Source organism: Cebus imitator, unplaced genomic scaffold (assembly GCF_001604975.1).
Source record: "Cebus imitator isolate Cc_AM_T3 unplaced genomic scaffold, Cebus_imitator-1.0 Scaffold85, whole genome shotgun sequence".
Classification (NCBI taxonomy): domain Eukaryota; kingdom Metazoa; phylum Chordata; class Mammalia; order Primates; family Cebidae; genus Cebus; species Cebus imitator.
In genome coordinates, this window is record NW_016107400.1 from 192,503 (window position 1) to 215,464 (window position 22,962).

The following is a 22,962-nucleotide window of genomic DNA, read 5'->3' on the forward strand; positions in this document are numbered from 1 at the left end:
TCCCAAAGTGCTGGGATTATAGACATGAGCCACCACACCCAGCCTAGGAATGTCTTATATTTTATTGTACCTAGCAGGGTACCTAGTACATTGCATAAATTAACAAATGAATGAATAAAAGAAGCTTTCTAATTCAAAAAACACATCTTTAGAGGGTCAAGTTTTTATATCAATTATAAAATTAGTGGTAAGCGCATTTGTTGTTCTAGGACCTTTATTATATCTACATTTGGGCCAGGTGCAGTGGTTCATGCCTGTAATCCCAGCACTTTGGGAGACTGAGGCAGGTGGATCGCCCGAGGTCAGGAGTTTGAGACCAGCCTGGCCAACATGGCAAAACCCTGTCTCTACTAAAAATACAAAATTAGGCAGGTATGGTGGTACGCACCTGTAATCTCAGCGATTCAGGAGACTGAGGCAGGAGAATTGCTTGAACCTGGGAGGCGGAGGTTGCAGTGAGCCATGTTTGTACCACTGCACTCCAGCCTAGGCAACAAGAGCGAAACTCCATCTCAAAAAAAACAAAATAAAACAAAAACAAATATATATACATTAGTGGGGAAGATAACTGTTTTTTTAAGAAGCCAGAATTAGACATTTCACAACCCAGCCACGGCAGAGCTAGCACCTGATCAGCTCCTAATCAAGACCAGAAGATATTCTAGAGAGTGTAGTTGTTTCAGGATGCATATGAATGGGGTATATGTACATAATGCATATTATAATAGCTGCTGTCTACTATGTGACAGGCACTGTGCTAAGTGCTTTATAAGCACTCTTGTGATTAGTCCTCACACACACAAAACCCCTCTAAGGTAAATACTAGTATTAAGCACACTTTACAGTTGAGAAACCTGTGGTTTAGAGAAGTATCTTACTAGTTGGAATTCAAAACTAGGTGGGCCTGACCCCAGAGCCTGTTACTCTACTGTCTAGCATGTCCTGCTAGATTCCTACCGATGCCATAAGATATGGGTAGGTACTACTGGCCCAGTAGGTACTGCAGGGCAGGTACTACTGGCCCAGTTTTAGGCATCAGGAAGCAAAGGTTCAGAAATATTGAAAGACTTGCCTGAGATCATCAGCTAGTCAATGGTGGCCTGGAATTGAGTCCAGATCATTTTGACTTTAATCCCAGGACTCATTCTGCTATAGTTTATAGACCCTCTTGGGCAGGAGACAAAAGGTGAAGCTGGGCAGGATGTATGTGCCATGGGCCCTTGGGGACCACGGGAGGGAAAAGGATGCTACGGACAAAGCTCATATTCCTCTCTCCCACAGGCATTCTTGGAAAAATACGGATACTTCAATGAACAGGTCCCCAAAGCTCCCACCTCCACTCGATTCAGCAATGCCGTCAGGTAGGGATGGAGGGATGTAGAGGACTTAGTTAGGGTAGGGGTGCTAGGATGCCAAGCTCTGACCATTTCCTCCCTCCTCCTGGAAGCCTGGCTGGCCACGCCACAGGGAGGCAGACCTCCCTGTCCTCACCCTTACCACTCACCCTCCCCTTGCGGTCCCTTCCTCCTGACAGAGCATTTCAGTGGGTGTCTCAGCTACCTGTCAGCGGCGTGCTGGACCGCACCACCCTGCGCCAGATGACTCGTCCCCGCTGCGGGGTTGCAGATACTGACAGTTATGAGGCCTGGACTGAGAGGATCAGTGACCTGTTTGCTGGACACCAGTCCCAAATGAGGCGTAAGAAACGCTTTGCAAAGCAAGGTGAGCACGGTTAAAATCCAGCTAGGCTAAGATTTCCCAATGTCTTAAAGCCAATGGCTAGGAAAACCGCTGAGCCTGGGACCAGAGTTTGTCAGTAACCTCTCTTCCCTAGGGCAGGGGAGGAGTGGGTGAATAGGACCTCTTGGCTCGAGGACCATGACTGAGAATACAGACATTTAAACCAGAATGACATCTACAATGATGAATTTTCATTGAACAAGTATTTTTCCAGATCAAACCCCACAAAACCCATGTAATTCCTTGATCAATTTTCAATGCAGTGCAGTTAAACTGTTGCTAACATTTTTCATTTATATTTACTGAAGTTATTTTCATCAGAATTCATTCTTTTTCATAACAGTTGTTCAACAAAGATGTGATCCATTGATTTACCTTGTCCATAGCATATTTGTAACCACTTTATTGAGATATAGTTGACATACCATACAATTTACCCATTTAAAGTACACAATTCAGTGGTTTTGCAGAATTGTGCAACCATTACCACAATCTAATGCGAGAACAGTTCATTGTTCATCACCCTGAAAAGAAATCCCATGCCCATTAGCAGTCATTCCCCCTTCTGCCCTTCCCCTAGCCGCTGGCAACCATTAATCCACTTCTGTCTCAATGGATTTGCCTCTCTGAACATTTCAGCATAGCACAGTTTACACATCGCAGTTTCTGCTGTCATGATTTTCCTTTTGCAGCTTTATTTTGTTTCCTCCTCCTCCTTCTTTTTGCCAAATTTAATATTCCAGGGTTAAATGTTTACAGGTCTAAGATTTATGAAGATTTGATTCTTTTGTCAGTTTTTCCATAAATAACAAGCTTTACTATATGTAATATTAACATCCTGATTGTTTTTACTAAGTCTAATTTTCTCTGCTCAATTGTTGCAGCTTTCAAGATTTCTAACAAAATGGGGATTTTTAACCAGGTTTTCATCTGTCATTAATTTTACTGGGAACACTTTGGGCCATTGCCAGTTTTATTGGTGTTGACTACTTTTACTGATAGTATTCATTAGGAACAGGATGGAAGGCACATAGTTTGTTCTCATTTCTTAGCTAATTCATAAGGAACCTGCGGGCAGTTCCCCTCCACTGTTGGAGGGCAGCTGTTTCCAGGTGTTTGCCAACCCAATTCTGCTTCACCTACGTGCCCAGCCACTCTGGGTCCTCAGTACTGACTGTCTGCCTACCTTCCTGGTAAAACAAGGAGTCAGCAATGGGGTCCGGCTTCAGAGTCAAGATGCCCTTGGTGTCAACAGGTTCTATGTCCCACCGTGTTTCTGGGCAATGGAGATGAAGATTGAAGTAGAACAGCGGAGATGTGTGAGTTCAAGAGGCACTGGTAGAACAGAGAGTAGCATCCCTGGAGCCAGAGGCCCTGGGTTCAAATCTCAGCTGTGTGGCCTGGACCAAGTCACTTTGCTCACTGAAGGTCTGTTCCTTCATCTGAGACGTAGGCCCTTCCAGGTTGCACAGGAGAGATGGTTCCTGATTACCAAGGGGAAGGGGCTTATGAGAAAGCAGTGGAAAGTGGGGCAGCCCCAGAAACAGTCCAGCAGCTGCACTTGGACCTGAGCTCTGGGGCTGCCTCCTTCTGGCCGTATCGCACCTTCTTACACGTGTGAGCCACCACACCCACCAGAGTATCTCTTTTTGATAGAGGATAGTATTATTCAATTGCCAGATAAAATACAGGATGCCTAGTTAAATTTGAATTTCAGATGAACAGCAAATAGTTAAGGTTAAAAAATGGCTCGCATCTTTAATCCCAGCGGTTTGGCGGGCAGATCACCTGAAGTCAGTAGTTTGAGACTAGCCGGGCCAACATGGTGAAACCCCATCTCTACTAAAAATACAAAAAAAAAAAAAAGAAAAAAAAGAAAATAAAAATTAGCCTGGCATGGTGACACACACCTGTAATCCCAGCTACTCTGGAGGCAAAGGCAGGAGAATTCCTTGAACCTGGGAGGTGGAGGTTGCAGTGAGCTGAGATTGTGCCATTGCACTCCAGCCTGGGTGACAGAGGGAGTCTCTTCTCTCAAAAAAAAAAAAAAAAAGAAACTTATCTGGCAATCTCATTTCAGGTGCCTCTATGCCTGCAGGCTTCCTATTCCTTCACTGAGCTGGCGGGGGTGGGGGACACCAGGGTGTATCTGGGGTGGAAAAGGAAGGAAGAGGGGAATGCATATGTATTGAGTAGGTATGACATGCCCAGCAGCTTCACGTTGCAGTCTCATTTAAGCCTCACATCTTACCGTGGGGAAAGTCTTATCAACCCCATTTTGCACATAAGGAAACTGAGGCTTGGAGAGATTCCATAATTTGTTATGTAAGTTTGCAAGTAGAGGTACTGAGATTCTAACCCATATTCTTTCCACAGTGTCAGGTACCTGCTGGGAGTTGGAACTCCAGGGTTCTGCCCAGGCAGAGCTTTTAGCTCTCTTCCTCCTTCCCATCATTTTCCTTCCCTCTTCCTTTTTGAACTTTGGAGAAAGGGTGTCAGGGGTACAATGCCAGGTGCTACTAGGACCTGGGGGTCACTATGAAAACCAGCCCCTCCTGGCCAGGAGTTTGGGACAGGGCCTGAAGTGGCTAATTTTCTCCAAGGAAGCAAATCTGGAGGGAGACAGGAGCAAGGGCTCAGGCTGCTGGCCACCAGCCAGGTCCTTCCTTCCTGGCAGGCACACCAGCGACACCCCCTACCCTGCTCCTCTCTCAGGAAAACTGTCGTTTTCTCTCAATTCCCATTCCTATTCATCCTCCCTATCTTTCCCCCAAATACACACATGCACACACTCAGTTTCCTACAGGATTTTATTCTGCGACCTGTCACCTTCACTGGCAATCTAGAATGAGAGAACTGCCCACCCTCCCCCTCTTCTGCCTGTGAAGTGAGGGGCCCGTCTAGCAGCAAAGAGGCAGAAGGAGCCATCTCACACTATGCTAATGGATTAAAGGTTTGTGAGGGGAAAGAAAGAGCCTGGGAGTCCATCCCCCACAGCAGGGTGTGAAAGAGCCCAGTGCCCGCCAGTCTGGTGCCCAGTGAAGACTCACAGTGTGCCCAGCGGAAGTGTGACTGGCACATCACAAACCCTCAGCCGCACCTCTGGACCCCAGGCCTTCCTTCTCTCCCTCCTTTCCTTAGAGTCATTCCCTCTCCCCTCGTTAAGGGTTGGTCACTGGCTGGGAGGCAGAGGTTGGGTGGCTGCCAGGCCAAACAGGCCCAGGGAGCCGGCATTGCCTTGAATGGAGCTTGGCTCAGGGGTGGGAGGAGGGATGTGCCCCTCCCCCACTTGTACTAGTGGGGAGGAGGAGGGAGTCCAGCTCCACTCTCTCCAAGATCCTCCCTTCCATCTGGAGAATCTCAGCTCATGCTTTGACCAGAAGGAGTGATGTTCAGGCAGATTTATAAGCCTGGAGTCCTGGTAAATGTGCCTGCCTGTCTATGTGGAATAGCGGAAGAGCCCTGGATTAGGTGTTAGGGCCTGCCTCAGTTACTCACTCATTCCAGGACCCTGGGCAGGCCCCTTGTCCAGGAGTCTCAGGTCTCAGTTATCACACCCTTGGCCCCGGAGCACTGCCTCCAAGCCGCGAGTCTTCCACTCGAGGTTACAATCCCAGCCCCTGAGTTTTTGGGCTCAGAAATAGCCAAGGAGAAACTCAGGATCTGGCCCTTCCAGCCACGCTGCTGCCGGGTGCACATGGAGCTGTAGATGCCCCGGACTCAGCTGACGGGAGCTGAGGCAAGAGGCCAGAGTCTCTGCCCTCTGGGAGGAGTTGCAATTTGGGGCAAAGGGAGAGAAAGCCTTAACTCAGCAGAGATGGAAACATTTCTCTCAGCCAGTGACAAAACACACCCTTTGTTCTTATTTGTTTTCACCTCAGAGCTCTCCAAAGTCCCTGAGGAAGCGAGGAGGAGAGGGGCAGGAAAGAACCTCAAATGAATGAGTCTTGTGGTTGTTGGCTGGTCGCGGGCCCCAGGCCCTGGAAAGGGCAGAGTGAAGTGTCTGGAGGTGGCAGGAGGGTGTGAGGGCTGAAGAGAGATGGTGGGGGCTTGGGGGAGTCACAGCTGAGGCCTCTGTGGCCCCACCTCTCCTCTACTCTGACACTGCAGGCCGGGGCTGGGATTTGCTGGTAGCAACAGGCACAGAGCTGTTCTCAGACTCAGCCCAGGCTGTGGGGAAGAATAAGACCCTAGACCAAGGGTTCAGACAGACTCCTTCAGACTGGGGCTTCTCCTGGGCAGAGGCTGTATCCCCTCCAACGCATGGTGACCTCTGCAGTCCAAGCCACTATACTGGGGACTGTCCAGGGTAAGGGGAGCCCTCTTAGTCTGCCTTCAGCCAGGCAGTATCACCCCAGGCAAAAGCGGAACTGCCCAGGGCAAAGACTATGTTTTCCCCATCAGACCAGGGGCTCTTGGGGGAGTGCCTACGCTTTCCCATCATACTGGGGCTCTGCGGACCAGACTCAGGCTCTGCAGCAGATGTGACTGATGTGGGCTTTCTGGATGGCAGGTAACAAATGGTACAAGCAGCACCTCTCCTACCGCCTGGTGAACTGGCCTGAGCGCCTGCCGGAGCCGGCAGTTCGGGGCGCCGTGCGTGCCGCCTTCCAGTTGTGGAGCAACGTCTCAGCGCTCGAGTTCTGGGAGGCCCCAGCCACAGGCCCCGCTGACATCCGCCTCACCTTCTTCCAAGGGGACCACAACGACGGGCTGGGCAACGCCTTTGATGGCCCAGGTGCTGACACAAAGCCTCCCTCTCACAAAGCAGGAGGGGAACCCAACTTGGAGGGGCAGTTTGGGGGTGGCAATGAAGCATTCACTCCCTGTAGCCTTGGCCGAGCCCCATCGTCCTGCAAAGATGCCCCAGTCTCCTCATCCTAAAATGGGAACAGTGGTCCCTGCCCTATTATGCGCCACATATCCAAAGGGACAGTCAGATGAAGCTCTGCATCTCTTTGCAAATCCCAAAGAGTATTATGCATTCTGGCAGAATCTCCCGAGGTCCCATCATCTGTCCTCTGCCTCTAGACAGGCCTGTGCTTCTGGTGTTCTCCAGAGTCTTAAAAAACATCCACTGCCCACCACTGCTCCCCCACCCCCAGCTACCGTAGTCCCTGCCACAGGGCAAGAGGCACGACAGGGAAGTGTTTCATATACCTACGCCACATATCTGTTTGTCCCCAACCTGAAGGCTCTGGCTGCAATTTAGACCGCCTTCTTCCCCTTCTGTCCAATGCTGGCCTTCAGAACCTGAATATAGGCTATCTGCACATTTCCTCTCATAATGAAGAAAGGAAAGCTGATAGACCCCTTCAAGCTGGGGACTTAAGCTCTTGTATGGCCTGGGAACTTGAGCCCTCCCTCACACCCTCCTGCTTTCAGTCAAGCCCACCTACGGCAAAGCCCACATCCAGGCCCTGCTACCAGAACCTGGGTCAGGACCAGGAGAAATCTAGCTTTGAAAGAATCCACATGTAGTGCACACATGCACTTATACGTAACGGACTTCATCCATGTGATCTACATGAGATAATTCTATCCATACCTAGTTAAGACAGCACTGCACCAGGAGTGAGGATATAAGGATCCCCAAGGAGCTCTCTGATTTGGGACATACTTTGGCTTTTTGAGTAGTGGTCTTCTCCCCTCCCAAACCTGCCCATCCGTCTCCCAGTGAGAGCTGAACAGAGTGAACAGTGCTCGAAACAGCTGGAGGTATATTCAAAATAGGCATGTATTCCTCCTACACACAGCCGACTCTCCATGCCCCCAGGATGCTCTCCTTTTAGTCCAGCCTCCCCATCCTTGTCAGTCCCAGTTGGCTTGGGATCCAAGAAGGCAAAGCTGGAGGAACCCTCAATGAGCCTCTATGCAAACATTAACATAGTGCAGTTTTCTGACTCCTGTGTCAGGGTCACCTGTTCCTGTGGAAGGTGAATCATTAGGGCTGGAACCCTGGAAACTGCACATCTAATAAGCTCCATCTGGGGCACACTAAAAGCTTGAAAATCACTGATCCGGCCCAACTCCCTCTGCTCATTCCTGTTACAAGCAGAGAGAGGCCCCCAGAGGTGCCCTGGCAGAGGAGGGCAAGAACACAATCATATATATATTCACTTCTATATGTATGTATATGTTAATAAAAAGTAGATGTATATTTACATACATACACATACTTATAAAAAGTGTATGTATATATGTACGTACTTTTTATTAAAGAAAGTACATATACATATAGAAGTGAACCATCTCAAATTTGGCCTGATGAACTTTCACACACTGAACACTCCCAGCACCTAAATCAAGAAACAAGAGAAGGTCCCATCGTGCCACCCTCCAGGGGTAACTACTCTACCTACTCCTAGATCTTTTTGAAAGTCATTCTTATGTAACCCTTGTGATGTGTTAGGCACTGTTCCAAGCATCATTTTTTTTTTTTTAATTTCGGTTTTTGTTTTGTTGTGTTTTGTTTGTTTGTTTGGAGACAGGGTCTCACTCTGTCACCCAGGCTGGGGTGCAGTAGTGTAATCACAGCTCACTGCAGCCTTAACCTCCTGGGGTTCAAGAGATCTTTCTACCTCAGCCTCCCAAGTAGCTGGGGCTACAGGTGCATGCCACCATACCTAGTTATGTTTTTGGTTTTTAGTAGAAACGAGGCTTCACTTTGTTGCCCATGCTGGTCTTGAACTCCTGGGCTGAAGTGATCCTCCCACAGCTAGTAGATTGTAAAAGTAGGAATGACACCCAAATTGGTGGTCCAGTGCTATATCTGCACCACAGTGCCTCTTAGGCGTCCACAGCCTAGTCATCTGTTCACCTCTGCACACTTTAGCTTCTGCCAGATTTTAGGAGGAAAATTATGCAGCAGAAAACAGCCACATACACCCCAGTGGTATTTGCACTGGGCCGCAGGTACTTGGGGGCGTTGCGGGCCATGACTCTCCCTGACCTTCTGCCTCGCCTGCAGGGGGCGCCCTGGCGCACGCCTTTCTGCCCCGCCGCGGAGAAGCGCACTTCGACCAAGACGAGCGCTGGTCCCTGAGCCGCCGCCGCGGGCGCAACCTGTTCGTGGTGCTGGCGCACGAAATCGGCCACACACTTGGCCTCACCCACTCGCCCGCACCACGCGCGCTCATGGCGCCCTACTACAAGAGGCTGGGCCGGGACGCACTGCTCAGCTGGGACGACGTGCTGGCTGTGCAGAGCCTGTATGGTGAGACCCCTGGACATGCCCTGCTCTCGGTCCTACCTGACCTCCCCCTAGCCCCAGGCCTCCTGTCCTTTGACACCGGCTCCTCAAATAGGATTTCCCATTCTAAGCACAGGAATCTGGCCACCCTGTCGCGGATTCGTCCCAATTCTAAAGCCCCATGCCCCCTCTCAAATCTGAAAAACCTTGGACTCTTGCTCCCCGGAGTCCATGGCCCTTAACTCTCCATCAATCCCAGCCAATTTTTGTGCACAGTTCCCAACCCCGCTCCTTGCGTTCCAATTACTGGATTTCTGTCCAACTCCCAGCCCCCTCAGCTCCCGCTCACATCATGTCGTCACCCCCATCACCCAGACCAAATCCTCGTGTCCACCTCTTCCCCATCCCAGACCCCAAAGCCTTCATTCCTGCCCCAGCCAGTAGCTCTCCCCTAGCCGTTCTCTCACCATGATGCTGATGCCCCCTGCTCACAAAGCCTGCCCACCTCTGCCTGGTGTTGGGCTCAGACCAGGTCTTCTTCCCCAGGGTGGGCCAGTGCTGCTGTCCTGGGACCTGTCTCAGCCCAGGGCTGTCTCCCTCAGAGTGCCATGTGCAGAGCCAGGAGGCCTGGGTTCAAGTCACCTTCCATCTCTGATTAGCAGATGCTCTTGGGCATTTTCCCTCTGTGAGCCCAAGAGCATAACAATTGAGGCCCTGCTTTTTAGCCTGAGAAACTTGTGCCCTGTAATGGTAACAGCTACTATTTCATGAGTACCTACCATGGGCCAGGCATTTGACATGCAACACACCCATGAGGTATGCATCTTTCTGTCCACAGATCAGAGAGGTTAGGTAAGTTGCTCAGGGTCATGCAGCTAGGAAATTGCAGACTGGGATTCAGGTGATGGTACCAAATAATAAGCTTGTTGGACTCTGCTTCACTCTCTCATAAGTGAAGGATGGTGACGTAATTCTTTTTTTTTTTTTGAAACAGAGTCTTGCTCTGTCACCAGGCACCCGGCTGGAGTGCAGTGGCGGGATATCGGCTCACTGCAACCTCCGCCTCCCAGTTTCAAGAAACTCTCCTGCCTCAGCCTCCTGAGTAGCTGGGATTACAGGCGCATGCCACCACGCCCAGCTAATTTTTGTATTTTTAGTAGAGATGGGGTTTCACCATGTTGGCCAGGATGGTCTTGATCTCTTGACCTCGTGATCCGCCCACCTCAGCCTTCCAAAGTGCTGGGATTACAGGCATGAGCCACCATGCCTGGCCATGATATAATTATTCTAATTGCTGTAGTTATCACAGCCTGGGTCTCTGGACTCTGCCCTCACAACATCTGTGTTGCCCAGGAATCAGGGAAGAGGACTTCCTGCCCTTCTTTGTTCCAAACCCTTGCTTAGTCCCCCACTCCAATTTTATCTCAGGAGGTCCCTCTGTCCCAGGATGTTGGGTAGAAGGGAATATTCTTGGGTTTATTTTGATGGTTAGCACCAACAACCAGGAACAACTCTTTTTTTTTTTTCTTTTTGTGACAGACTCTCGCTCTGTCACCCAGGCTGGAGTGCAGTGACATGATCTCGGCTCACTGCAACCTCCACCTCCCAGATTCAAGCGATTCTCCTGCCTCAGCCTCCCAAGTAGCTGGGACTACAGGTGTGCACCACCATGCCTGGTTAAGTTTTGTATTTTTAGTAGAAACAGGATTTCACCATTGGCCAGGCTGGTCTCAAACTCCTAACCTCAAGTGATCCACCTGCCTTGGTCTCCCAAAGTACTGGGATTACAGGTGTGAGCCAGCGCACCTGCCCAGGAACAACTCTTAACCCCCTACTCCCACTCTGCTTCCTTGCCCCTCATATTAGATAACCATGAAAGTAACCAAGGGAAGGTCTTATGTGCACAGCATACCCTCTACCCTATGTGTGTTCTCTCTCTCATCTTCTTGCTTACAAAGGGAAGCCCCTAGGGGGCTCAGTGGCTGTCCAGCTCCCAGGAAAGCTGTTCACTGACTTTGAGGCCTGGGACCCCCACAGTCCCCAAGGAAGGCAACCTGAAACCCAGGGCCCTCAATACTGCCACTCTTCCTTCGATGCCATCACTGTAGGTAAGAAGTACCCACTGGTGCTTTACTTTTTTCTTCCCTTCTTTCCCACGTCTCCTAGGGTCTCCAGAGCTGGTGTACAAGGTAGGGGGATGGACTGTCAAAGCCAGAAATCCCAAACCACAAGCACCTGCAGGCCATGGCTCCACACTAAGCAAAACACTGCTTCTTCCTGCCCACTTTCCCCACTGTGCCAACTGTGCACACCATATCCTGTGCTTGTCCGTTTGGGAAACTGGCTTCTAGGACAGCATCTTCCCTGGAAAGACAGCAGGAGGCTGATGGTCACTCCTCAACTCTCTCTTGTCTCTGGGCAGACAGGCAACAACAAGTGTACATTTTTAAAGGGAGCCACTTCTGGGAAGTGGCAGCTGATGGCAACGTCTCAGAGCCCCGTCCACTACAGGAAAGGTGGGCTGGGCTGCCCCCCAACATTGAGGCTGCTGCAGTGTCATTGGAGGATGGAGATTTTTACTTCTTCAAAGGTACTGGCTCTGGGGCAGCTGGGAAAACTATGCCCTAGAGAGGGGACAAAAGAGGGGAAAACTCTCACACGAGTCCATGGTGGAGTCTCTGTTCCACTTGGATCCTATGACCCTGGGGAAGACTCCATCGGAAGGCACCTTTCCGTGATGGATTAGGGAGCATCGAGTGCCAGGGTCCCAGGGAGCGTGTCAGAGAGGAGTCTAGAGGGAAGCAGAGGACTGCTCTTGATTTCTGCAACTCAGCAGAAAGAGCTGGATCTTCATTGGAATCCTAGCCGTGTAGGGTTGGACATGTCACTTAACTTATGAATGTGCATTTCTTGAATGGGGAATTCAATACTTCAGATTTGCTGGGGAAGCAATATGAAAAGAGAATATTGCCTGGAGAGGGCAATATATTACTAAATGCGTGGAAATAGGTAAATAGTATTCATTCATTTGTTCACTCATTCAACCAATATTTTGTGCCTTGTATGCACTAGACAAGGTTGGATATGTTAGGGATATAGCAGTGAACGAAACAAAAATTCTTGCCCTCATAGCATTAGTAGTGATGGCAGGGGAGATGGCCATCTGCCCTGTGCTGACACCTGCTGGAAGTCTAGACAATAACGGTAGTCCCTACTACCACCTTGCTATTTGTAACTAGTAGTACAATGCATTTCATTGATATGAATACTAACCATCGTGGGCTCCAGCTTAAGCGGGGAACAGAGGTATGGGAGACAGAGGTGGGGTGGAAGGCCAATGAGTGACAGCCTCCAGCTCACCCTGGCTCTCCCAATGGTCCACAGGGGGTCAATGCTGGAGGTTCCGGGGCCCCAAGCCAGTGTGGGGTCTCCCACAGCTGTGCCGGGCAGGGGGCCTGCCCCGCCATCCAGATGCCGCCCTCTTCTTCCCTCCTCTGCGCCGCCTCGTCCTCTTCAAGGGCTCCCGCTACTACGTGCTGGCCCGAGGGGGTCTGCAAGTGGAACCCTACTACCCCCGAAGTCTGCAGGACTGGGGCGGCATCCCTGAGGAGGTCAGCGGCACTCTGCCGAGGCCCGACGGCTCCATCATCTTCTTCCGAGATGACCAATACTGGCGCCTCGACCAGGCCAAACTGTGGGCGACCACCTCGGGCCGCTGGGCCACTGAGCTGCCCTGGATGGGCTGCTGGCATGCTAACTCAGGAAGCACGCTCTTCTGAAGTCACCTCCTCACCTCAGAAACTGGTGGTGCTCTCAGGGCGAAATCGTGTTCCCCACCCCTCGGGCAGAACCCGTCTCTCTGAGTCCCTCTGTAGAAGACCCGACAGCAAAGCCTCCATCTGGAAGTTTGCCTGCCTTTGTTCCTTGAAGAATGCAGCATTGTCTTTGTCTGTTCCTACCAGATGGAGATGGGGGGTGGGATCAATCTTAGGAAAAACAAAAAAGGGTCCCAGATCCCTTGGCCCTTTCCTCCAAGGACCTCTGTCTTTCCCAGGCCTTGAGGATTTATTTCTTCTGCTAAAGGTACAGTTCCATTCAAGAGGTGACGGCCCCAGGATCCAAGCAGGGGGATATGAAACTCAACAGGGAGATTAGAGAGACCATTTTGCAAGACTGTACCCTTCTCCCCAGGACCTCCTGGATCAGTTCTTGGAAAACAGTGTCATGTTTAGTCAGAGGCCTCACCCCCAGAAAGCATGGATGGGGATGAGGGCACAGGTGTCTCCAACCTCAGAGGCCCTTTGTGGGGTCAGGACGCAGAGTGGGAGGGAGACTGATGCAAGTCCCTGCCGGTCCCTGGCTTTTTGTCCCGGGTTAGAATAAAGAGGTGTCTTCAGCTGGTGGGCAGGGAGGCAGGAAGCAGCCTTCCTTGGAGCAGTTCCTCCATCCTTTGCAGGGATAGCAGGTGAGCACTGGTGCAGGGGAGGCCAGGGCCACGCTCTTCTATCCAAGCCAGGGCCAGTCAGCTCTGTCTCTGTGTGTGTGTGTGTGTGTGTGTGTGTGTGTGTGTGTGTGTGTGTGTATGTGTGTGTGTGTGTGTGCATGTGGAGCTGTGATGGAGAGAGGGAGCCTGCCTCTCCTCAAAAAGCAAAATGTCCTTGCCCCCCAGACCAGATGGGGAACCGTGCGCAGCAGGGAGAGGTCAAGGGGCCTTCCTGGGGGTCTGCAATGCTGCAGGCGCTAAGGATGCAGCCTCTACAACAGGCAGCCCTGCAGGCTGGGGGTGGCCTTGTGCTCACAATGGCCGCATTCTCCAGGCCACACACTCGGCTTTCCCAAAGCTCCTGCTGCCTAGCCAAGAATAGCTGGGATTCCTGGAGAAGGAACCGGCTCCCCAGCCTCCGTGTCTTCTGCCTCCACCCATGCCAGCATTTATTTTAGCATCTGGTTTTCCAGGCTTCTCCCACCCCTCCACACCTGCCAGTGCCTCATCTGCACAGCACTGACCTCAGGAAGCCAGGGCGTCCAGGGGAGGGGAGAACTGTCTGGCAAGGGTTCAGTGCTCCGCTCCCCAGGGCCATTGTTGGCCCTGCCCCTTCATTTTCTTCTCTGCATAGCGGGCAGAAGGCCCTTTGACTGCCTTTGGATACAAAAGCTTGTACCATTCCGCGGAGGCGAGGGAAGAGGCTCCCTGCCCACGATTTTACCTCTGGCTTGAACCCGAGGAGGACCATCCCCACACGGAGCCACCGTGCCCCACCTCAAAGCACTGACAATTTGATCAGAGGTTTTATTGAATGGTTTCAGGGAAAGAGGCAGGTTTGTCAGAGGGATGAGGGAACCTGGAGGTTATTTTCTCTAGGCGACGCCTCTGCCCACCGGGCCAGAAGGATCTGAAATACCCAAGAGGTGAAGGTGAGGCTGTGTGAGCGGCAGAGTCAGGTGTGCGGTGGCGCTGGTGCTGCGTGGGGGGGTGGTGGAGCCGTGGGGGGGGGGTGGAGCCGTGGGTGGGCGCTGTTCACAGTGGGCTCTAGGCTATGCTGGGCTCTGCACTGGGGGCGCTAGGTGGCAGGTGGGAACCAAGCATCAACAGTGGGCCTTCCTGCTTGATAGGGGCGCTCTGGGCGGCAGTTGAGAAGGGGCGGTTCTGTGGAATGCGCCGGAGAGGGCTCCGCGTTCCAGGAGAGAAGGTTGGTGGGGGGTCTGGGCCAGGAAAGGTTGGAGAGCACAAAACTGGGAGTGGGGGCGCTCAGTAGGCCCCAGCGGTCCCCGCCTTACCCAGATCCGGGTGATCCAGAACGCAGTGCGCCACATAGGCTGGGTGGCTGTGCAGACTCCTGCATTTCTTGCAGAAAAGGATCTCGCAGCGCGCACAGATCCCGCGGCGCGGCGGTCGTCGCCGGATCTCCAGCACGCACAGCTCCTCCGGTAGGCTCCGCTTCCTGCCGGCGGGGACCGGGCGCTCATTGCCTGGGGCCGCCCCTCCTCCCTGGGGCCCGGGCACCGCGTGCCTAGTGCTCCGGCGAAGGAGCACGCAGTCACCTGTCGGTGGGAGCAGTCAGGACGCCCAGCAGCGCGAAGGGGCTGAGCCAGCCCCAGAAGCCGCTGTCCGCGCGCCGCAGCAGCGCCACCTCCTGGGTGCTGGACTCCTGGCGCAGCGGACAGTAGGACACCGATCGCCGCTCGCGGCCCTCGCTCTCCTCCGCCTCCCGCGGCGGCTCCTCGCCCTCCGCCGCGCTGTCCTCCAGCGACCTCTGGTAGTCTTCCTCCTCCGACCCCTCCTTCGCTTCCTCCTGCTCCGCCTCCCCGGCCCGGGCCTCCTCCGGTTCCTTCTTCCACAACGGGGTCTTCACACCTGCGGGACGGTGGGAGGTCAGGGCGGCCTGCTGTCGCCGAAAAAGGGTCCGCGATAATTTTTCAATTGAGACAGGGTCTCTCTCGGTCGCCCAGGCTGGAGTGCAGTGGCGCCATCTCGGCTGGCTGCAACCTCCGCCTCACAGGCTCAAGCGATTCTCCTGCCGCAGCCTCTCAAGTAGCTGGGACATCAGGCGTCCACCACCGCATTTTTAGTAGAAACGGGGTTTCACTACGTTGGCTGGGCTGGTCTCAAACTCTTGACCTCAGGTGATCCGCCCGCTTCGGCCTCCCAAAGTGCTGGGATTTCAGGCATGAGCCACCACAGGTGGCCCGGGATTATTTTTCAGAACTTGTTTGTAAGTCGGGGCATGGTGGCTCACGCCTGTAATCTCAGCACTTTGGGAGTCCGAGGCGGGAGGCTGGCTTGAGCTCAAAGAGTTCGAGACCCCCCCACCTTCTCTACAAAAAAAAAAAACAAACAACAAAATACAGCCGGGCACGGTGGCTCACACCTGTAATCCCAGCACTTTGGGAGGCCGAGGCGGGTGGATCACGAGGTCAAGAGATCGAGACCATCCTGGTCAACACGGTGAAACCCCGTCTCTACTAAAAATACAAAACATTAGCTGGGCATGGTGGTGCGTGCCTGTAATCCCAGCTACTCAGGAGGCTGAGGCAGGAGAATTGCCTGAACCCAGGAGGCGGAGGTTGCGGTGAGCCGAGATCGCGCCATTGCACTCCAGCCTGGGTAACAAGAGCGAAACTCCGTCTCAAAAAAAAAAAAAAAATACAAAATACAAAAAAAAAAAAATAGCTAGGCGTGGTGGCATACACCTGTGGTCCCAGCTACTTGGACTTGGGAGGCTGAGGTGGGAGGAAGCTGAGCTGGGGACGCTGACTGGAGGCTACAGTGAACCATAATCACACCACCGCACTCCAGCCTAGGTGACAGAGTGAGACTCCGTCTCAAAATAATAATAATTATTATTAATTAATAATTATTAATATTATTAATTATTAATAAATAATTATTGTTACTATTACTATTATTTTGAGACGGAGTCTTATATAGTAATAATAATGGAATAATAATATGAGTCTTATTATTATTATTTATTATTAATTATTATTATTACTATCATTTTGAGAGGGAGTCATATAGTAATAATAATGGAATAATAAGGGTCTTATTATTAATTATTATTAGTATTAATTATTAATTAATAATAATTATTATTATTACTATCATTTTGAGACGGAGTCTCACTCTGTAGCCCAGGCTGGAATGCAGTGGCGCCATCTTGGCTCTCTGCAACCTCTGCCTCCCAATTCCAGTTCAAGCAATTCTCCTGCCTCAGCCTCCCGAGTAGCTGAGATTACAGGCACATGCCACCATACCCAGCTATTTTATTTTTTATTTGTATTTTTAGTAGAGACAGGGTTTCATCATGTTGGCCAAGCTGTCTTGAACTCCTGACCTCGTGATCCACCCACCACAGCCTCCCAAAGTACTGGGATTACAGGCATGAGCCACCGCACCTGGCCAAAAAAATTTTTTTTGAGACAGGGTCTCATTATTTTGCCGAGGCTGGTACTCCTGGCTTCAAACAGTTCTTCTGCTTAGGTCTCCTAAAGTGCTGGGATCACAGCCACAAGCCGCCTCCCAGGGCTTACTGATCCCATTTTAATAAGTGGTTATTTATTTTTATTTTTTATTTTAGTTTTAAAATTTATTTTGTTTTATTTTATTTTATTTTTTTGAGACAGAGTTTCACTCTTGTTACCCAGGCTGGAGTGCAATGGCACAATCTTGGCTCACTGCAACCTCTGCCTCCTGGGTTCAAACAATTCTCCTGCCTCAGCCTTCCAAGTAGCTGGGACTACAGGCGTGGGCTACCACGCCCAGCTAATTTTTGTATTTTTAGTAGAGACAGGGTTTCACCATGTTGACCAGGATGGTCTTGATCTCTTGACCTCATGATCCACCTGCATCAGCATCCCAAAGTGCTGGGATTACAGGCGTGAGCCACCACGACCGGCCAATACGTGGTTATTTATAGAGTATTTTATTTTCTGAATGGGATTTGCTTCCTCCAAGTTGGTCTTGCCTTAAGGAAGCTCTCCATGTCCGCTGGTGGAGTGGGCAGGCAGGTGGGCTTACAGCACCTCTGTATGATGAGAAAAGGCGCCTCTTATAATCAGAAAAATGGAAAAAAGGACCCTCTATGGGCAGACCGATTGGGAAAGGCTGTCCTTAGGGTGAACCAAGTAGGAAAAGGTGTCTCTTCCTCCTTCCAGGCTTGACTTCAGCCACCACTGTCCCCTCTTGCTGGTGCCTTTGTTCAGGGCACAGATTCCACAACTCCAAGCAGTAGCCCTAGCAGGAAGGAAGTTCCCAGGCTGACGTGGAAACTAAGCTGGCCTCCCCTGGAAGGTGTCCCCTGCCCATTCAGCAAACATTCACCAGGCCTCATGCATCCTGTGTCTGTCGCATCTGGATAGCTAGGTTTGTAAAGGAGAGAGAAGAGGAGGGCAGGGAAGACATAACTTGTGGCGTTTGCTCTGGAAAAGTCAAGAAACATTCCTATTGATCCTAGTCCATCCTATTTAAAGGGCAAAGGGAATGCTCATAATTGGTGTTCTAGCCTTCTGGTTGTGAAAGGCTAGGCCTAGTACCCAGCTAGAAAAGGGTTTCAGAGATGTTTCAGGAGGTAAGGGGAGGAGGAAAAGGGGTTGAGAAGGAAAGACTGGACATTAAGTGGTACGCTATGGAATTTGGACCTCGCCCCTCAGTAGTGAGAAGCCATTGAACATTCTTGTAGAGGGACATGTTCCAAGCTGTGTTTTAGGATGTTCCCTCTGACAAGACAGGAGGCCCCACTGAGGAGTCATTACAGTGGTCCAGGTCAGAGAAGACAAAGGTCTGAACAGGAGCAGGTGGAGATGATGAAGCAGATATTAACACTATTCTGTAGCTGGATGTGGTGGCTCACACCTATAATCCCAGCACTTTGGGAGGCCAAGGCATGGGGGGCAGGGAGTCACTTGAGCCTGGCAGGTTGAGGCTACAGCGAGCTATGATAACACCAACGTACTCCAGCCTGGGTGACAAAGCAAGACCCTGTCTCTAAAAACAAAAAACAAAAAGAGGCCAAGCGTGGTGGCTCACGTCTGTAATCCCAGGACTTTGGGAGGCCAAGGCAGTGGATCACTTGAGGTCAGGAGTTTGAGACTAGCCCAGCCAACATAATGAAACCCCGTCTCTACTAAAAATACAAAACTTAGCCAGGTGTTGTGGCATGCCCCTGTGGTCCCAGCTACTTGGGAGGCTGAGGCAGGAGAATTGCTTGAACCCGGGAGGCAGAGGCTGCAGTGAGCTGAGAACACGCCACTGCATTCCAGTCTGGGTGACAGAGTCAGACTCTATCTTCAAAAAAGAAGAGTATTCAGGAAGGAGAAAAGAGAGGGCTTGTAGCTGAAAAAAGGTTGGACTTCATGGTGGTGGGCTGGATTGTCCAAGCCAGGGTCAAGAGATTCTGTCCTCCAGCCCCATCCTCCCTCCAGCCCCACTCACCATGCTTATCCATTCTTCCCAAGGCTGTGCTGCCTGCTTTCCCTGATCAGGGACTGGGATGTGAGAGGGTGCCCAGAACCCATAGAACTTGGTCTGGTCTCTAGGGCCTCTATTGGATCACAAGGGGTGGGGCTAGAACCTCACCTGCCCATGAGGCTCTGCCCAGGAATAATTTCCTTTTCCAGAGCCTCCCAAAGCACTAACAACTCAGGTGTCTCTTACCTTACCTCTTAGGAAGGCATAAAAGTGGAGTAGAAGGTGGCTTTGACCCCAATTAACTGGGTTTAAATCCCAGCTCCACCACATAAATATAAAAGTTATGTGACTTTCAGCATGATATCTCTCTGACCCTCAGTCTATAAGTCAGAGATAGTAGTATAGTACTGGGCTTTACCTGGCCTGCAGGAATCACTGAAAGCATTGGGTTTGTTTGTATCATTATATTCTCTCCTCCTCCTCCTGTTGTATCCTTATCCTTCTTCACCCCATGCTCCCTACTTATCCTATTTCCATTTCATTGCCTTAGAGCCAAGGAACACAAGGGAATGGTGCCAAGTCCAGTAGGAAGTAGGACTTGGGCACAAGGCGGGTATGGCTCCTGGATATTGTGTATGTGTGGAGGGCCGGAGTGGGGGAGGGAGTAAAACCATGGAGCTTCAGGAACAGGAAAATTCTTTCCTATCCTGGACTTGAAGTGGAGTATATTGACACAGAGAGAAATGTGCAGATGGGCAATGGACAGATTCAGCTCTGGAAAGTCCTCAGTCTGTTGAGATGAAGTTGCTGACCTCAAAGAGATCCCAGTCTGAGAGTCAAAAATGATATAATCCTCCATTCAAGTCTGAGAGTAGAGGGCGATGGGGTCCCTTCCTTTGGGCATCTTAGTTTGGTGGAGGCAAGTTGCTGGGCTGGAGAACAGAGAGTAGACCTGGCCCCCGGGAATCTCCTAGCCACAACGGGGCAACGCTATCAAGAACTGTGAAGGATCTGAAGTGTTATCCTCCTTGCAAGCTACCATGTGAACCAGTTGTAGTTTCATGGGTCCTTCCAGAAAACACGAGGCTCCGGGTCAGAGACAAAGGACTTTATTACTGTGGCACATCAACTTTGGCCTATTTGCGTCAGCTTCCCTTGCTTCAGAGTCCTATGAGTGACAAAGATGAGTGCCAATGGATACCTATATGTGCAGAGGTTTGCATTACTAAGAGAAATTCCGAGCTTAGGAAACCCAAACCTTTCATAATGGGTAGTAAGCAAACCTGCTGTTTTCTCAGGAAGGAGGCACTACGTCTATTTTCCAAGATTGTTCACTTATACAAAAACCCTTGAAAAGTCAGGGCCTCTGCTTGTAAGACATGCAGAAACACAAAAGACCCAAGGAGAATTGTCTCCCAACAAGGTCATTCTCCTTAAATTTGCTGAAAGCATTTGTAGCCACTACGGCTCTTGATTGTAAAATTCAAAAGTTCACTCTGGTTAATTTAAAGAGAAAGAATAGTGAGAGCTCACAGAATGACCAAAAGAGTTGAGAACTAGATAGGAATCAAGGAAGGCTGCTGACTAAGAACACAGCCAAGATGGCATCTCAGGAACAATTCAGGTTGGAGGCCACTGCTGGGGGTAGCTCATGGACACTGGCACCATAAGCAGTCTCACTGAGAGACTTGCTAAGATTTAATGCCCCTGGCAGGCACATCTAAACCAATGAACCTGTGCTATGGTCTTTTTTTTTTTTTTTTTTAGAGACAGGGTCTTACTGTGTCTCCCAAGCTGGACTACATACAGAGATGCAATCATAGCTCACTGCAGCCTCAAACTCCTGGCCTCAAGTGATCTTTCTACCTCATCTACCCGAGTACAGTGGACTTTTTTTAAAAAACTGAATCTCGCTCTGTCACCCACACTAGAGAATGCAGTGGCCCAATCTCAGCTCACTGCAACCTCCACCTCCCGGGTTCAAGTGATTCTTCTGTCTCAGCCTCCGAAGTAGCTGGGACTGCAGGCACCCGTCACCATGCCCAGCCAATTTTTGTATTTTTAGTAGAGACGGGGTTTCACCATATTGGCCAGGCTGGCCTCGACCTCCTGACCTCGTGATCTACCTGCCTTGGCCTCCCAAAGTGCTGGGATTACAGGCACGAGCCAGTGCACCCGGTTCCTGTGCTATGGTCTTTAGGGAGCATCCCACCAAGACACCACAACAGAGTGTCCCCTGGCATGGTCGTTCTTCTCTTCCTGCCTCCCCAACCCTAATCTGCCCAGTAGCCCTTTGCCATCCATCCTTAGGATGTGCATTCCCTCTTCACAAGGCTATTTTGGGTTTTGTGGGACCTTCATAAAAAGTTAGATTGTCAAACAACTCATACTAACATAAAAGCACATTATAATTTATTATTTTATTTTATTTATTTTTTGAGATGAAGTCTTGCTCTGTTGCCCAGGATGTAGTGCTGTGGTGTGATCTCAGCTCACTGCAACCTCTGCCTCCTGGGTTCAAGCGATTCTCCTGCTTCAACCTCCTGAGTAGCTGGGACTACAGGCATGCACCACCAAACCTGGCTAATTTTTGGATTCTTAGTAGAGACAGGGTTTCACACTGTTGACCAGGCTGGTCTCGAACTCCTGACTCAAGTGATCCACTCGCCTTGGCCTCCCAAAGTGGTGGGATTACAGGCATGAGCCCAGCCAGCACACTAGAAATTGATCCCACAGAGAACTAGTACAGTCTTCATTGAAAACATGAGAGCAAGCAGGTGATCCCACTAGCCCCAGGAACATAGGCGTGCCTCCTGCACTCAAGACATCAGCTTGGGAAACCCCCTGAGAGGGCTGAAGCCATCCTGGTAAGGAGTGAAAACTTAAAATTGACTGAATCTCTATCCGAAAGAGACTGTTTAAACCAGAAGAAAATAGGCTATATTTTATCAGCAAGCACAAGCATTATTTTCTGCTATTCATAGAAATCATACCTAAAGGACAAGATGAAGTCAGTATTCAAAGGTAAAGCTACAATTTTTTCATATTAAACTGTAACTTTTGAAACTAATAGTATAAATAGCTCCTTAACTTCTAATAATTAGGTATAACACAGAAATGCAATATTAGTTTTGGCTGGGCAATAAATATAGCTTAAGAGAAAAGAAATATCTGAACGGGTCACAGTGAGGGGAACCCATAATCCCAGCAACTCAGAAGGCTGTGATGGGAAAATTGCTTGAGACCAGGAGTTTGCAGCTGCAGTGCACAATAACGGTGCCTGTGAAGAGCCACTGCACTCCAGCCTGGGCAACATAGCAAGACCCTCGTCTCTAAAAAAAAATGTTTGGCTGGGTGCAGTGACTCACGCCTGTAACCCCAGCACTTTGGGAGGCCAAGGCGGGTGGATCACAAGGCCAGGAGTTCAAGACCATCCTGGCCAACAGGTGAAACTCCATCTCTACTAAAAATACAAAAATTAGCTGGGCACGGTGGCACATGGCTGTAATCCCATCTACTGGGGAGGCTGAGGCAGAAGAATTGCTTGAACCAGGACCTGGAAGGCAGAGGTTGCAGTGAGCCGAGATCGCACCAGTGCATTCCAGCCTGGGCTACAGAGTGAGACTCTGTCTCAAAAAATAATAAATAAATAAATAATTTTATTAAGAACAACAATCCAGTAAGATAGTATGTAAGTGCTACTTGATTGGGAGTATTTGTAACAACATCTTAACATTTGTATAGAGAAAAAAAATCCTAGACTTTGAGCGTCATGTCAGTTAAGATGTAACTGGTTGGTCAAATCCATAATGCCTAACTAATAATAGCTCAAACTTTATAAAGCTTGTTAGTTTACGTAGTAAGGTGCTCCAGGACTGGTTCAGCGTCTAGATGGAGTTATTAAGGGCTCTGATTATTCTCACCTCCTCTTTGCCTTATTTGTCTCCTCTTGATTACAACATGGCCGCTGCAGCTTTAGGCATTGTGGCTTTCTGCAACCGTGACCAAAGCAGGAAGAAAAGACATGGCAGAGACTTCTCAGCAGCTCTCCAACAGACTTCTCTTTGAATCTCATTGGCCAGAACTAGGGCACAAACCCATTCTTTTTTTTTTTTTTTTTTTC

General features: G+C 50.3%; 2 protein-coding genes across 5 annotated transcripts in view; one reads left to right on the forward strand and one right to left on the reverse strand.

Annotated features, from left to right (window-relative positions):
* The window catches only part of MMP28 (matrix metallopeptidase 28), a 40,833-nt gene extending 27,474 nt beyond the window's left edge, over nucleotides 1–13,359 (forward strand). For 3 of the 4 annotated variants that reach the window (XM_037740523.1, XM_037740522.1, XM_037740521.1), the window contains 7 exons: nucleotides 1,282–1,361; nucleotides 1,535–1,722; nucleotides 6,254–6,478; nucleotides 8,711–8,956; nucleotides 10,891–11,040; nucleotides 11,359–11,522; nucleotides 12,317–13,359. In XM_037740523.1, coding sequence (XP_037596451.1) covers nucleotides 1,282–1,361; nucleotides 1,535–1,722; nucleotides 6,254–6,478; nucleotides 8,711–8,956; nucleotides 10,891–11,040; nucleotides 11,359–11,522; nucleotides 12,317–13,087 — 1,824 coding nt within the window. In that variant the 3' untranslated portion in view covers nucleotides 13,088–13,359. Of the gene's footprint in view, nucleotides 1–1,281; nucleotides 1,362–1,534; nucleotides 1,723–6,253; nucleotides 6,479–8,710; nucleotides 8,957–10,890; nucleotides 11,041–11,354; nucleotides 11,523–12,316 lie in introns of all 4 variants that reach the window. The other variant, XM_017534199.1, reaches the window with a different exon arrangement.
* An 843-nt stretch (nucleotides 13,360–14,202) lies between these two features.
* Nucleotides 14,203–17,415, reverse strand: CUNH17orf50 (chromosome unknown C17orf50 homolog). Its single transcript, XM_037740611.1, has 4 exons — nucleotides 17,398–17,415; nucleotides 14,975–15,318; nucleotides 14,711–14,874; nucleotides 14,203–14,325 (listed from the first exon to the last, which is right to left on the reverse strand). Exons 1-4 carry the CDS (start codon nucleotides 17,413–17,415, stop codon nucleotides 14,291–14,293), a joined length of 561 nt encoding a protein of 186 aa, XP_037596539.1. The 3' UTR covers nucleotides 14,203–14,290.
* Nucleotides 17,416–22,962: the final 5,547 nt, after the last annotated feature.

Coding starts and splice junctions, on each gene's coding strand:
- CUNH17orf50 (XM_037740611.1), bottom strand. Junction 14,875..14,974: donor CTGACTGCTCCCACCGACAG/GTGACTGCGTGC, acceptor CCCCGCCGGCAG/GAAGCGGAGCCTACCGGAGG. Junction 14,326..14,710: donor TCTGGATCACCCGGATCTGG/GTAAGGCGGGGA, acceptor TGGGTATTTCAG/ATCCTTCTGGCCCGGTGGGC.